The 15,585-nt window shown below is 54.2% G+C and overlaps 1 protein-coding gene across 1 annotated transcript in view; it reads left to right on the top strand.

Moving 5' to 3' along the window:
* The first annotated feature begins 3,378 nt into the window (after nt 1-3,378).
* The window catches only part of CCDC78 (coiled-coil domain containing 78), an 18,377-nt gene continuing 6,170 nt past the window's right edge, over nt 3,379-15,585 (top strand). The window contains 13 exon segments of the mRNA XM_036392203.2: nt 3,379-3,455; nt 3,677-3,805; nt 3,958-4,044; nt 4,297-4,497; nt 9,512-9,655; nt 9,732-9,785; nt 10,411-10,499; nt 11,160-11,229; nt 11,591-11,716; nt 12,383-12,594; nt 13,130-13,301; nt 15,262-15,283; nt 15,286-15,304. Coding sequence (XP_036248096.1) covers nt 3,423-3,455; nt 3,677-3,805; nt 3,958-4,044; nt 4,297-4,497; nt 9,512-9,655; nt 9,732-9,785; nt 10,411-10,499; nt 11,160-11,229; nt 11,591-11,716; nt 12,383-12,594; nt 13,130-13,301; nt 15,262-15,283; nt 15,286-15,304 — 1,358 coding nt within the window. The 5' untranslated portion in view covers nt 3,379-3,422.

The following is a 15,585-nucleotide window of genomic DNA, read 5'->3' as shown; positions in this document are numbered from 1 at the left end:
CCCTCCTGATAATGGAGCAATAAATTCTTTTTCTCTGAAAGATTCAGGTGTCCTGTGGCTGCTATCTCACTGCAGAGTCCTTTCTTTAAAAAAATATCCTACATAGCACAGTTTCTATTTTAACATTTTTTATAACCTAAAACTATATTTACCACAGTACTTAAGAGAATTAATGCAGCATTACTTTCTAACACAACGCATATAATATTCATTCTAATTATATATTATATTATATTATATTATATTATATTATATTATATTATATTATATTATATTATATTATATTATATTAATAATTAATTATATATAATATAAATATATATTATACACAATTATATAATATATAATATAAATATATTATATATTATATAAAATTCTAATTATATTATTATATATTATATAATATTTTAATATTTGCGAAAAGCCAATCATAAAATACACATTTTTCGCATCCCGGGGGTGCAGAGGGCGTCCTGGGGGGAGTCTGGCGGATCCGGGCTCGGGCTCCCTTTGCTGCCGCTGGAAGCCAGATGGAGCCATCACTGCGCTGAGCCCGTGCGGCTCTGCCGGGAGCTGCTCCCCTGCTCCGCCCGGGGGTCCCCTGGGGGGCACAGGGCCGTGTGTGACCCTGCCAGGGCCGGAGGAGAGGGGACAACGAGCAGCGGGCGCCCCAAAGCCTCCCCGGAGCTCCCTGGGTTTAGGAGCGGTTCCATCTCCTAAAGCCGCGCTCCCGGGGCTGGGTTTAAGGTGAACCTGCCAAGGAGAGTGAAACCCCTCAGGGCAGAGCTGGGATTTGGCCGTGGTTTAGTCCGGAGTGGTGCTGGAGATTCAGTGACACCCCAAAACTTCATTTCTCAGCCCCAATCTGCTTTTTGTCCTGTTGCCCGGCACAAAATTGGCTTTGTATTCCCAGCCCCTGGGAAAAGTGGTCGCTGTCATTCCTGGTGTCGGTAGCACACCTGGTACACAGGTTTTTATTGCATAATTAACGCCGTGCTTGCATATGTTAATTGCCGTTAATTGGAGCGGGCTCGCTGCGGCTCCGGGAGCAGCAGTGGGATGGGGGGGGGGGGGGGGGGCTGTTCCCCCCCAAATCAGGGGGTGCGGGACAGATCCCGGGGCTGTGGGGCGGGGGTGCCCGTGCCTGGGGTGCCCATGTGGGGCTGAGACCCCCCCGGGACGGAGCTGCTGCTGCTCGGCTCCGCCGTGCCCAGAGCCGTGGGCAGGGTGTGAATCGGGCTCGGGCTGGGTGTGAAGAGACTGTGAATTCTCATCAGCACTTCCATTACCTTAATAAAATTACTTCAGGTCTGTTAAGTTCTTTTGCAGCAAAACAAGCTGTAATTGCACGGTTTGCTGGCTTCTCCTTGCCCTGAGCCCCCCGAAGTGCTCAGCCCCGGCTCTGCCCTCTGCCCACCCTCTCTGGGGGCTCCCCCAGCAGCCTGGGACAGGTGAGGAGCTCTGCTCGTCATGGAGCTCTGAGGATGGCCCCTCTCCCTCCCATCTGCTGAGCTCTGACAGATCCTGAGGAGTTATTCAGAGCTTTGGGCTTTTTTGAACATTATATTGTCAAAGCTTTTTTTTCTGTGGGAGACAGATTATTACCTAAACTCACCCACTCTCCAGAAATAGCAGCAATAATAAGCCTGAAATGAGGAGATTAAGAGCTGGAATTCATTTTAGAATCATGGAAGAGTTGGAGTTGGAAGTGCCCTCTGAAGGTCTCCCTGTCCATCTGGTTTCACCCCTTTCAAGGTTATCCACTCCCTGTTACCCTCACTCAGACCCTGGAGATTCTCCAAACACTTTTAGTTGTGGGATTTGTCCCATTCCAGCCTGGAAGGTCCCAGTTTGGAGCCAGCAGCAGCCCCCAGACCAGCACAGCCCAGATTTGGCACTGTCTGGGCTAATCCAGGCTGGTTTCAGTGCATGCTTTGCTTTGAAATTCTTTTTCCACACAGCAGCTCTGATGTGCAGGGGGGAATTGGGAAAGGTCTTTGCTGCACCCGGAGCTCAGAGATCCTGGGGCCTCTGGAGCAGCTCCTTGGCACAGGAGGTTCAAGGACTGCAGGGACCTGGAAGAAAATCAGATATTATGGGATGGGCTTGGAGCAGGAGGATATTAGAGTGGGTTAATTATTGGGTTAATCAGCCCTTGGAATCATGGAATGGTTTGGATGGGAAGGCACCTTAAAATCCATCCAGTGCCACCCCTGCCATGGCAGGGACACCTCCCACTGTCCCAGGCTGCTCCAAGCCCTGCCCAGCCTGGCCTTGGGCACTGCCAGGGATCCAGGGGCAGCCCCAGCTGCTCTGGGCACCCTGTGCCAGGGCCTGCCCACCCTCACAGGGAACAATTCCTAATTCCCATCTATCCCTGCTCTTTATTCATTCTCAATTTCTCCTCTATTACTTTAACATCTTCTCCCTTGTCCCATCACTGCTGGCCCATGTAGAAATTCCCTCTCCCTCTCTCCTGTCAGCCCTGGGATGTCCCTGTCCTGGAGATGGAGGCCATCCCTGCAGCCACCTTTGGGAATGGTCCCCACAGGGCTGTACCCCCTCCCTGCCTGCCCTGGGCTCTTCCTGAGCTGGGGGGCACAGGATCCTCCTGGGCAGTTCCAGCAGCTCCCAGCTCTGGGATTTCAGTGACCCTGAGATGTGTCACAAATTCTCTTTTCCCAGTCCAGCAATCGAAGAAGGAGTCAGAACTCTTCAGTTCTTGGTCTCAAGGTTGTTTATTGTTTCTTATCTATAAAATTCTTTTTCTGTCCAGCTGAGGTCTGTTCAGCAAGACAGTCAGAGGCACTCTGCCTGCCCCCAGGGCAGTGTTATCTTTTTATACTAAAAACTACATGTACAATATTTACCATAACTTCCCAATACCTATCACCTGTGTTAGACAGTGAGCTTCTACCTTAAACCAATCCAAAAGTGCCACCATCACCCAGAAGATGGAGTCCAGGAAGAAGAAGAAGAAGAAGGACAGGACACACCCAGATTCCTCCATCTTGCCCCCTGAACCCTCATTCCAAAAACCTCAAAAATCTATTTTTCACCCCATGACAAACTAACTATTATTCTACTTAGACTTTCTTTGCTTGCAGATCCTCACATAAGGTTGGTAATTTTTTCCATGGGTTAAAAAGCAAAGGCACAGGGTTCTTGGGCTCTGTGTCAGGGTCTCTGAGCCCCCTGGCAGGGGTTTGAGCCATCCAGGGCAGCCAGAGGGATGTCCTGAATTCTGTCCCCAGGGTGGCAGGAAGGTTTGGAGCCACCTTAAAATCCAGGTGGGAGCCTCTGGTAACCAGAGTTGGTAGCAACAGTGCTGAACCTCCCAGGAGAAGTTCCTTAGAGATCCTTCCTGGGCTCCTCAGTCACTGCCTGCCCAGCCCTGTGCAGAGCCCCTGACCTCTGAGCACATGGATTTTGGAATTACTGCAGAGAATGAGAGTGTGAGTATTCTAACAGAGCACCTTGCTGCCCAAAAATCCAGCTATGAAGGTCTGCAGCCCCTTCCCAGCTCATGGAACCAGCACTCTGCCAAGGAAATGCTCCCCACAGGGGAGAAATGGCTGCTGGAAGCCTGGCTGGGATCTGTTCAGGCTCTGGATGTGCAGGGGTGGGCTGGGCAGGGGGAGAGCAGGGCCCAGCTGGAGCTGCTCTGTGCCTCCAGGTGCAGCTGGAGGACAGGAACCAGGAGGTGCAGCAGCCTGGAGACCCACAGGAGGAGATGGGGGAACTGCCTGGATCCAGGACAGACCTCCCAGCCAGGATGGTCCTGAGTGAAGAGGAAAAACTGAAGGTAAAACTTTGGGAGTTGGAGGGAACTGAGCTGTGATGGCCACTAGATGCACAAATCTGGGGGGAATTCCTCCTTCTGGGGGGGGCTGTGTTGTGCTCAAACATCACACTGGCCTCAGAATCCACCCATGGCCTTCACTTTGTGTCTCCCAGATTTCCAAAGACCTCGTGGATCTCCAGATCGAGACAAACAGGATGAAGGAGCGTTATGAGACAGAGAACTTCCAGCTGCAAACGATGGTGCCACTTTGGGAACAGCCCCCTCCAGCCCTGCAGCCCCTTCCCCCAGCTCTGCACAGCACACCCCTGTGCCCTGCTTGCATCTCCTCCTGGCTTGAGAGGGAGCTGAATCCCCCCAGATCCCGAGGAATTCCCGTGAAATCCCCCCTGGCTTTGGGGCTGCTGTGCTGCTGTGACCCTGCTGTGACCCTGCTGTGACCCTGCTGTGACCCTGCTGTGACCCTGCTGTGACCCTGCTGTCCCCCTGTGCAGATGCAGGTGCTGGAGAGGCGGGTGCAGGAGCTGGAGCAGGGCAGGGCCGGGCTCCGGGAGGAGCGGGATTCCCTGCAGGAGGAGCGGGATTCCCTGCGGGAGCGCCTGCAGAGCCTGGAGAGCAGCCGGCAGGAGCTGGGGGAGGAGTTCATCATCCTCAAGAGCAACTACCTGGCCCTCGGCAGAGAGCTGGACAAGGAGGTGAGGAGTCTGCAGAGCTCATCCCAGAGCTCATCCCAGGGGTTATCCCAGAGCTCATCCCAGGGGTCATCCCAGGGGTTATCCCAGGGGTCATCCCAGGGGTCATCCCAGGGGTTATCCCACAGATCCAGCTCCTCCTCACCTTCCCTGGCTGCAGGGGCCTTGCTTGGCTTTCATTTGTGCAGTTGTACCAAGGTTCTTGTTGAGGCACCTCTTAAAGGTCACCAAGTCCACAAGAACCACCCAGTGCCACCCCTGCCATGGCAGGGACACCTCCCACTGTCCCAGGCTGCTCCAAGCCCTGCCCAGCCTGGCCTTGGGCACTGCCAGGGATCCAGGGGCAGCCCCAGCTGCTCTGGGCACCCTGTGCCAGGGCCTGCCCACCCTCCCAGGGAACAATTCCTAATTCCCAAGATCCCATCCAGCCCTGTCTGTGATGGTGTTCACAGGAGTTCAAGGATGAGGGAAGAGACGAGGATCTGACTCCATGTTTCAGAAGACTTGATTTAGTATTTTTATCATATATATTATATTAAAACTATACTAAAAGAATAGAAGAAAGGATTTCATCAGGAGGCTGGCTAAGAATAGAAAAAAAAGGAATGATAACAAAGGCTTGTGGCTCGGACAGAGAGTCTGAGCCAGCTGACTGTGATTGGCCATTAATTAGAAACAACCACATGAGCCCAATCCCAGATGCACCTGTTGCATTCCACAGCAGCAGATAACCATTGGTTACATTTTGTTCCTGAGGCCTCTCAGCTTCTCAGGAGAAAAAAATCCTAAGGAAAGGATTTTTCATAAAACATGTCTGTGACAGCTGCCCTCTGGCAGTGGGAGCCATTCCCTGTGTCCTGTCCCTCCATGCCTTGTCCCCAGTCCCTCTCCAGCTCTCCTGGAGCCCCTTCAGGCCCTGCAAGGGGCTCTGAGGTGTCCCTGGAGCCTTCTCCTCTCCAGGTGAGCACCCCCAGCTCTCCCAGCCTGGCTCCAGAGGGGCTCCAGCCCTTGGGGCATCTCCATGGGCTCCTCTGGACTCTCTCCAGCAGCTCCAGGTCCTGCTGCTGTTGGCCCAGGGCTGGGGCAGCTCTGCAGGTGGGGTCTCACCTGAGTGGGGCAGAGGGACAGAATCCCCCCCCCACTGCTGCCCTGGGGGCTCAGCCTAGCCCAGGGGGGCTCAGGGTCCAGCACACCCAGCCAGGACATATCCAGGCTCTGAGCTGTGACACGGCACAGCCTGGCCAGGGAATTGTCTCTGGGGATTTGATGTAACCCAGCTCCTCCTCCCAGGGCCTGCAGACCTGCCCTGGTAATGGGGACAGGGCTGTGGACAGGGATGGGGACAGAGTTGAGGACAGGGGATGGGGACACAGCTGGGGGACAGGGATGGGGACACAGCTGGGGACAGGGATGAGGACAGGGCTGGGCCAGTAGCGGGTACAGGGCTGTGGACAGGGCTGGGGACAGGGATGGGGACAGGAATAGGGGACAGGGATGGGGACAAGGCTGGGGACAGGAATGAGGACAGAGCTGTGGACAGGACTGTGGACAGGGATGGGGACAAGGCTGGGGACAGGGATGGGGGACAAGGCTGGGGACAGGAATGAATGAGTGACAGAGCTGTGGACAGGGCTGTGGACAGGAATGAGGACAGGGATGGGGACAAGGCTGGGGACAGGAATGAGGACAGAGCTGTGGACAGGGCTGGGACAGGAATGAGGACAGGGATGGGGACAGGGCTGGGGACAGGAATGAGGACAGAGCTGTGGGACAGGGCTGTGGACAGGAATGAGGACAGGGATGGGGACAAGGCTGGGGACAGGAATGAGGACAGAGCTGTGGACAGGGCTGGGGACAGGAATGAGGACAGGGATGGGGACAGGGCTGGGGACAGGAATGAGGACAGAGCTGTGGACAGGGCTGGGGACAGGGATGGGGACAAGGCTGGGGGACAGGGCTGGGGACAGGAATGAGGACAGAGCTGTGGACAGGGGCAGCGCTGCCCCGCCCGTCCCCGTTCCCCTCGGGCAGGGCCCTCCCGCTGCCGGCGCTGCCCGGAGGTCACGGCGGGGCTGCGGGGGCCGCTCCCCCCCCCCGGCGCTGCCAGCCCCCTTTGTTTCCCTTTTTTCTGCTTGGCTTGCGCAGCCCGCACGTGAACGGATTGGAGCCGCTCTCATTGCGGGCGGCGGGAAGGGGCCTGGCAGCTTTCAGGTGGAAAAGTTTATAAAAACACCGAATTCAAGCAAGTGTCCGACGATTCCTTAAGAGACACAGACCTTCCCGCTGCCTGCTCGCCTGCAATGATTAACCGGAGGCTTTTGGACCCAGATTTGTGTATTTCTTTGGCTACTTCAATGGCCCTTCCTCTGTCCCCTCCTCTCCCCCTCCGCTTCTCCCGCTTTTTGAATGGGATGGAATGACTGACACGCTCCCTTCCCTCCCTCCCTCCCCAGCAGCGTTCGCTGCCTCAGCTCAGTGACCTGGTTTTCCATGTGCTGTGCTGGAGGATGTGCAGCAGGAATGCTGCTCTGCTCCGGCGTGCCTGCACGGGCAGTGGCACAGCAGGACAATGATCACCCTTGGGCAGACATCGTTTGTCTCCCAGGAGCTGAGAATTGGGAATTTCTCACAACTCAGCTCCTGCAGGGGGTGATCCCACCCTGCGATCCCGCTGGAGCACAGGCAGAGCTCTGCTCCCGCTCCTGCCGGGCTCAGGGAGGAGCAGCTCGGCCATCAGCGCTCTCAGCTGCTTCTCGTCCCCAAGGGGGTGCAATGTGTTTGTCAAAACCGGCATTTTCAGGCAGCTGACATCTCTAAATGATGGGTTGAGCAGGTTGGAGGTAATAACACACAGTTTTCACATGGATCCTGGGATGGTTCAGAGGGTGAAAGCATGTGGATTCAGTCTGTGCCAGATCTCATCCTGAGGATCTATAGAGTCAAGGAATGCTTTGGGGTGGAAGGAATTTAAACCCCACCTGATTCCAGCCCCTGCCACGGGACACCTTCCCCCAGAGCAGGTTGCTCTGAGTGCTGAAGCAGGGCCAGAAGCCAGAGGTGAATTCCTTGGATGTCCTCCCTGTGCCAAGGAGTTTACCCCAGTTCCTTGGCTCCGACTCCCAAAAATCCCTGCCTGAAGCCAGCGAGGCTCCAACTTGGCAGCCTGGGACTTGTCGGGACATGGGCCTCTTGCTCATTATTTTCCCAGTGCGGACTTTCCCAAAGGAAATGGGAAAAGCAGCCTGCGGTTCTGCCCCCTCCCGTTCCCCGGCGCTCCTTTGGGGGAGACAATGAACCTTTTACACATTCCCAATTACAAGTGCTACTTGTGACCTTGCCAATATGTTGTCATGGCTGCTTGGCGCAGGAGCGGCTCGGGAGCTCATTCACGGCCCCTTGGCCGGGAGCAGCCGGAGCCTGCGGGTTGTGGCGGCTCCTTTGTGCGGGATCCCGCAGGATCGGCCCTGCCCAGCCCGCGGGAAGCGCCTCAAGGGAGATGCCGGGCAGGCACTCGGTGCCTGTTCTCTGACTCGCTGTAAATTCTTCCTTTTCAAGGCTCTGACCTTTCCTCGCTCTCCGTTTCCTTCTCCTTTTGTGCCCCAGGCTCGGTGGCAGCCCCGAGGGGACCCAAACCCACGCCGGGGTTTTCCCTGGAGCCACGCCAAGCTCGGGAGCTCAGGAAAGGCAGCGGAGCCCAACTCTAACCGGAGACTGCCCCTTTATTTTTTTTTTTAATTTTTTTTTTTTTTTTTTTTGGCTAAACCGGTCCTTGTGACCCCTGCGATCAAACTGTCAGGGCTGACAGCTGCAGATGGATCGCTGGGAGCTGGGGAACAAGCGGAGCTGTCTGTGCGGAGCTGTCAGCTCTCACAGCTGTACATCTCACCTCTCTGGCAGCTCCTTTCTCCCCGCTCTCCCCCAGCCCACCCCGCGCTATCTTTTGATAAGCTATTCTCTCCACGGATGACTCAGATGACCTCTGCCTCCCATCCTCCGATTCACTGCCATGGTAACAATTACTCAAGCTTGTCCCCAGTCATAAACCCCATCAGAGCTTTGTTATCCACACAGAAACCCTCCCGGGAGACATGAATTCCCTCAGTGTTCCCTCCAGATCACCTGGAATGGAGCTTTCCTCATTCACATCCTCTTTATCTTCTGGAAATGTGTCACTTCACAGCAGCATTGCTCTGAATCACTGCCCACACCGGGCTGTGGGCTGGGGAGGCATCCCATCCACCTGGGAATGTGTCATCTGCAGGGATGGATGGATGATGGATGGATGGATGGATGGATGGATGGATGGATGATGGATGGATGGATGGAGGATGGATGGATGGATGGATGGATGGATGGATGGATGGATGGATGGATGGATGGATGATGGATGGATGGATGGATGGATGGATGGATGGATGGATGGATGGATGGATGGATGAGGGATGGATGGATGGATGGATGGATGGATGGATGGATGGATGGATGAGGGATGGATGGATGAGGGATGGATGGATGGATGGATGGATGGATGGATGGATGGATGGATGGATGGATGGATGGATGGATGGATGATGGATGGATGGATCCATGGATCCATGGATGGAGAAGACTTGACCCTTAACCTTGTGCTGTGGGGCCCAGCATTGCTCAAAGCTGCTCCGTGGAAAAGGATGTTCCTGAAGTGTTGGGAAGGTGAACAGAGGGTGCAGGGTGGGGGTGAGGAGGGAGCTGGAGGCTGCAGAGGTGGTGGCAGAGCTGGCACAGGGTTTGAGTGTGGATTTGAGTGTGGGATGTGCAGAGGGAGAACATTCCATGGGATTACCCTGCTGTGGGGCAGTGCATTTCCATGGGAAGCAGAAAATCACTGTTATCTCTGGACATAGGAGACAGAACCAAAATTAAAACTTGATTTGGGGGGGGGAGGGGGTGCCTGCCTGGAGCACACACCAGGAGCAGCAGGGATGTGCTGGCCAGAGGGGGATTTCAGAAGTTCTTTCCTTTTTGTTTGACCTTGCAGGTGATGAGGAATGAGGAGCTGACCCAGGAGCTGCTCAGCCTGGCCAAGGAGAGCAGCCTCCCCCCTGGCTTGGCCCATCCATCCTCCCTGGGGCCTGGAAGAGCGAGAGCAGCAGGACAGCCCCGCTCTGCTCACAGGGGGAAGGTGAGGGACCCTCTGCCCTTCCACCAGCCCTTGGAGAACAGGGATCCACCAGGCCCCTTCTTCTCTCTCCCCAAAGCAGCCCGAGGATGCAGCTGCCTCTGACCACGAGCAGCAGGAGCTGGAAAGAAACGTGAGTGTGCAGGGGTCTGCTGCAGGATCCCTGGGAAGCAGAGGGGGATTGATTCCAACTGTGGCTGGCACCTCCTGCTGCTAACTGGAGTTTTGTGGATCAGCTGATGCCTTGATTCATTTTAAATCCTTTTTTTAAACCCTGCAGTTACAAAACGAGACAGGAATAGCTGCAGATGTGCAGGCAGAGCTGAGGAGGGCAGAGGTGATTCCCTGGGTCCGTGCCCTGGCAGGGGAACACAGACAGGAGCTTAGAAGCCAACAAATGCAGAGGAGAATTTTTTCTCTTCTTTCTCACACTTGAGAAATCTGGGGGTGATGAAGAACCCAAAACTGAGAGCACAGAGACGGTCCCTGCCTCCTCCCCATCTGCAGCCCTTGCAGAACCAGCTTGGGCTCCACCACCAGCTCCTGCTGGAATCTGACTCTCAACGTGAGAGGGACACATGTGCCCCTGCGCGTGCCCTGGCTGGCAGCAGACACCACTCCTGCCCCTCCCAGCCACACCAGTCCCTCCCCCAGCATGGCACTGCTCAGCTGGACCAGGGCTCAGCTCCAGGCTCTCCTCACTTTGTCCTCTCTTCACACAGCCTCATGCCTCATCTTCCTCTTCATTTGTCCCTCAGTTGCTTGGAAACCAGGATCACATAAAAGCAGAGCTGGAAAAACTGAAGAAAAGGCACGAGGAGCAGCAGCAGAAGCTGGAGGAGCGAGTGTGAGTGTCCCTCTGCTTGGCCAGGTGTTTGTGGGACTGGATCAGAGCCATGGAGCAGGAGGGGAGGCAGCCTGCCTTTGGGGGGTACAGGGAAGGAGTGAGGCCAGGAAGGAAAACCTGATGTTTTCAAGGCTCTTCAGAGCTGTCAGGTGAAAGTTGGTGGTCTCCAGGGACACCTTGAAAATCCACTCTCTGTGGCACACAGCAAACGTGTGACATCCCAGAGATTAATCCAGCCCAGCCCTTACCCACAGAGGGGGTTTTCCATCACCTTGGAACAGGGTTAGTGTCCCAGGAAGGGCTGTTCCAGCAGGAATGCTGCAGGACTCGACCCTCTGAACTGTGGACGGTGTTCATCCTCAGTGGGGAGAGGTTTTGTGACACTGTTTACACACTTTGGGAGGCTGGCAGCTGCTGCTGGGAGATTTCTGTCATTCCAAAGTGATTTTCTTCCCAAAGCTGCCTGTGTTAGACCTATGGAGAATCACAGAACCCCAGAAAGGGCTGGGTTGGAAGGGACCCTAAAGCCTATCTTGGCATGGACAGGGACATCTTCCACTATCCAGGCTTGTTCCAAGCCCCATCCAGCCTGGCCCTGGGATGGGATGGAGAAGGAGTTCGGGCAGTTGCAGTAAGCCCCGTTTCCCGCTGTGTGTGCAGGCTGGCGCTGGGGCAGGAGCTGCAGGAGGCGAAGGGAGCGGCCGGGGCCGTGCGGGCGGAGCACTCAGCGGTGAGCAGGGCTGGGCAGCCTCAATCCCGGCGCTCCAGCTCCTCTCCCTCTGCAGGGAGTTTGGCACACCGAGGTTCTCCCGTGCAGTTTCCTCCTGCACGTGGTGGAAGCGCTGCTTGCAAAGCTGGTGGGAGGAATTTTGCTCGCTGGTTTTCAGAAAGAGTTGGTGGAACCACCGGGGTGGGGGGTGGCAAATGACAGAAAGTGCCAGGGGAATAGGGATTATAAATATTTCCAGTGGGTTCCTCTGAAAACCCAGGACCTTCCCAGCTCTAGCGAAGCCAAATATCTGGGAATGAAGACCCTCAGCTCTTAGGAAGGAGGAGGAGGAGGCCAGCAGGGTTTGTGTGTGCTGTGCCAGGTGCTGCTCTCGTCCCAGGCCCGGCTGCGGGAGGTGGAGGCGGAGAACGCGCGGCTGCAGCTGCAGCTGAAGGAGCTGAACGAGGAGTATCGGTGCCGGCTGGCCCAGTGCCTCGGGGACCTGGCCGTGGGTACCCCCGGGGGTCACAGAGCCATGGGGTATCCCCAGTGGGGAGGGAGCCACAAGGATCATGGATCCAGCCCCCAGCAATCCCACCCTGGGCATCCTGGCAGCGCTGTCCAAGCACTCCTGGAGCTCTGGCGGCCTCGGGGCTGTGCCCATTCTCTGGGCAGTGCCAGCACCCTCTGGGGGAAGAACCTTTCCCAAAATCCAGCCTGACCCTGCCCTGGCCCAGCTCCAGCTGTTCCCTCAGGTGTCTCCACACTGGCACCCTCCACTTGTAGGCTGCAGCCAATAAATTAAATACGTAAAGAAAGAGTTTTTTAATCCCTGTAATCTGACCAAGAAAAGTCCCAACAGAAGCTCAATGACAATCCAGGAAATCTGGATGGGGGGGCTGCCACAGAACCATGGAATGGATTGGAAGGGATTTTAAAGCCCATCCAGTGCCACCCACTACCATGGACAGGGACACCTTCCACTAGAGCATGTGACTCCAGCCCCATCCAGCCTGGCCTTGGGCACTGCCAGGGATCCAGGGGCAGCCCCAGCTGCTCTGGGCACCCTGTGCCAGGGCCTGCCCACCCTCCCAGGGAACAATCCCTTCCCCATATCCCCTCTAACCCAGTGGGAAGCCATTCCCCCTGGATTTCCCTCTCTGTGCACTTACAGAACTACATGGACAGCAAACCCAGCAGCGTGCCAGGACACAGCAAAGCCCCAGCTGGCCACGCTGCCATGCAGAACTTTGTGGACAGCATGCTCAGGGACATCCAGGCCTCCTACAGGCGCCGGGAGGAGCAGCTGGCCCGGGCAGCCCGGGGCTACAGGAAACGCCTGAAGGAGCTGGCCAAGAAGCACGAGAACCTGCTCATTGCCTATGGGTAAACCTCAGCACCTCCTCCTCGGGGCCAGCTGGAAAAGCCCCACGGCAGCCACCTCTGCCCTGGGAGGAGGCAGGCAGGGCTCCCAGGTGGAGCAGAGGGTCTGGAATGTGCATTTATCCCCCTGCTCCTGGCAATCCAGCATCAAGCTGCCTCCAGCTGCACGTCAGGGTGCTCTGAACCCCATGGAGCTGCTTTGCACATATGTTCCTCCCACTTGTAATGCAGGGTGAGAGATTGATCCCACGGTGGATGGTGTGGAAAGGCAGAGGTACCACAAATAGCTCCACCTCCCAGCCCGTCCCTGCAGCGCTCTCAGCTCTCTCGGCAGCTTGGGCTGTGGGAAGCAGCAGAAATACTCGTGGTAGAAAAGCCACAAATAGTTCTAGGACAAGCTCCCTTCAGAAACTCTCCCAGTTTCCCTTTGCAGGTGGCCAGAACCAGCAGGTCCCAGCGAGTGGCACCCCCAGGAGCAGCAGAGCTCTGGCGGTGTCAGCAGCAGGGCGGGCAGGGAGTGACCCCGTGCTGGTTTCAGGCTGCAGCGGGAGCAGATCCGGACCCTGGGCAGCAGTGCCATGGACTGTGGCCCTGCCGAGCTCCACTTGTCCATCACAGACCCCGAGCTGCTGACAAACAGCTCCCGGGAGCTGAACCGCCTGCGGGAGCAGAAGGCAAAGCTGGAGGTGCAGCTGCAGGAGCTGCAGCAGGTAGGGAGGGAGCTGGGGACAGTGCCATGAGCCCCTTCATGAGCCCCTTCCTCAAGGCATTTGTAGGATTGGTTAGGTTGGAAAAGCCCTCTCAGGTCACCAAGGCCAACTGTTCCCTGTGACAGTGTTCACAGGGGTCTCATGTTGAGGGAAGAGATGAGGATCTGACTCCATGTTTCAGAAGGCTTATTATTTTATTATATATATTACATTAAAACTATACTAAAAGAATAGAAAAAAAGATCTCCTCAGAAAGTTAGCTAAGAATAGAATAAGAAAGAACGATAACAAAGGTTTGTGGCTTCGGACTCTCTGTCTGAGCCAGCTGATTGTGATTGGCCATTAATTACAAACATCCAACATGAGACCAATCCCAGATGCACCTGTGCATTCCACAGCAGCAGGTATTCATTGTTTACATTTTGTTCCTGAGGCCTCTCAGCTTCTCAGCAGAAAAAATCCTAAAGAAAGGATTTTTCAGAAAAGATGTCTGTGACAGTTCCCCCAGCACTGCCAAGACCACCACTCAGCCATGCCCCCAAGTGCCACATCCATGCTCTCTCCCTGAGGGTTTGCTGTGCCTGGACCACAGGCAGGGCACACAACAGTCATCTCCATGGGACAGAATCATGGAATCGTGCAATGGGTTGGGTTGGAAGGGGCCTTAAAGCTCATCTTCTTCCACCCCTGTGTTGTGACTCCACAAAGGGGGGATCAATGCCACACTCGGGGTTACTGTTTGTGGTATTTGCAGGGGTTTTTAGGATGAGGTGAGAGATGAGAATTAGATTCTATGTTTTTTGAAGGTTGATTAATTATTTTATGTTATTACATTATATTAAAGAATACTAATATATATTTATTATATTATATATATATAATTATATACTAATATATACTGTATTATATATACTAATATATATGTATATATTATTATATATTAATATATATTATATTCTATTATACTAATACTGAAATATATATTAGCATAGTATATACTAATATATACTATAATATAATATATATAGTATATATTAGTATATATATTAATTAACTCATTTATATTATATTATATTAATACTGAAACTATACTAAAGAATAGAGAAGGATACAGACAGAAGGTTTACAACAATGATTATAAACTCATGACTCTTCAGAGATTTGACATAGCTGGCTGTGATTGGTCATTAAGTTAAAACAATTCACATGTTGAACAAACAATCTTTAGACTACATTTTAGAGTAGTAAACATAGGAGAAGCTGAGGCCTCTCAGCTTTCCAGGAGAAAATCCTGGGTGAAGAGGATTTTTCATAAAATATGACAGTGACCACCCCTGCCATGACAGGGACACCTTCCACCATCCCAGATAGCTCCAAACCCAATCCAACCTGGCCTTGGACACTGCCAGAGATGGGGAAGCGTCCTCCCACTGGGCAAATGTGGGCCTTGATTTGCACAGGATGCATTTATTTAGAAATTCAGAGGATGGGAGACCTGAAACCTTCAGATTGTACAACCCATGGTTTCCCTGCTGTGGCATTGGTGGCTGTGGGAGTGCTGGGATACCTTGTGCCACTTCCAAGGGCACAGAAAAGAGGAATAATGTCATTTTACATGTGCAGACAGTGACAGGACAAAGGGAATGGATTTAACTAACAGAGGAGAGATTTAGGTTGGATGTAAGGAAGGAATTGTTCCCTGTGAGGGTGGGCAGGCCCTGGCACAGGGTGCCCAGAGCAGCTGGGGCTGCCCCTGGATCCCTGGCAGTGCCCAAGGCCAGGCTGGGCAGGGCTTGGAGCAGCCTGGGACAGTGGGAGGTGTCCCTGCCATGGGATGGGATCATCCCAAAAGCCCCTTCCAGCCTAACCCATTCCATGGCAGGATTTCTCTGAAAGTGGCAGGATCTGGGATTGCAATGGGTTCATGTTCACAGGAATTCTGTTCTTCCTTTGCCTCCAGAAAAGCCTGAAAGGAGCCTCTGCCTCCCAGCGCCTCCGGAGCAGTAAGTGCTGTTTGTTCCTTGGGATATCTGCCATTCCAAATTCCCATGGATGTGTGGATTGAGGGATCCTGATTGCCTGGCTGGAGGCAGCAATAGGCAGGGAAAGGAGCCTGCTCTGGGAAGAAGAGGCAGCTGTCCCCTCTTCCTGCAGGAAGAGGCTTTGGTCACTGGGCCTCGATCCAAGAAAGCTCTTAAGCACATATTTGATTTAATCATGTTTTTTGCCCCATGACCTCTTTAAAACAAAGTTTAAGCACATGCCCAAGTGCTTTGGTGGATCA

The sequence above is a fragment of the Molothrus ater genome, chromosome 16 (assembly GCF_012460135.2).
Source record: "Molothrus ater isolate BHLD 08-10-18 breed brown headed cowbird chromosome 16, BPBGC_Mater_1.1, whole genome shotgun sequence".
Lineage (NCBI taxonomy): Eukaryota > Metazoa > Chordata > Aves > Passeriformes > Icteridae > Molothrus > Molothrus ater.
The sequence above is the reverse complement of the archived record's forward strand: the minus strand, read 5'-3'. Positions and strand labels throughout refer to the sequence as shown.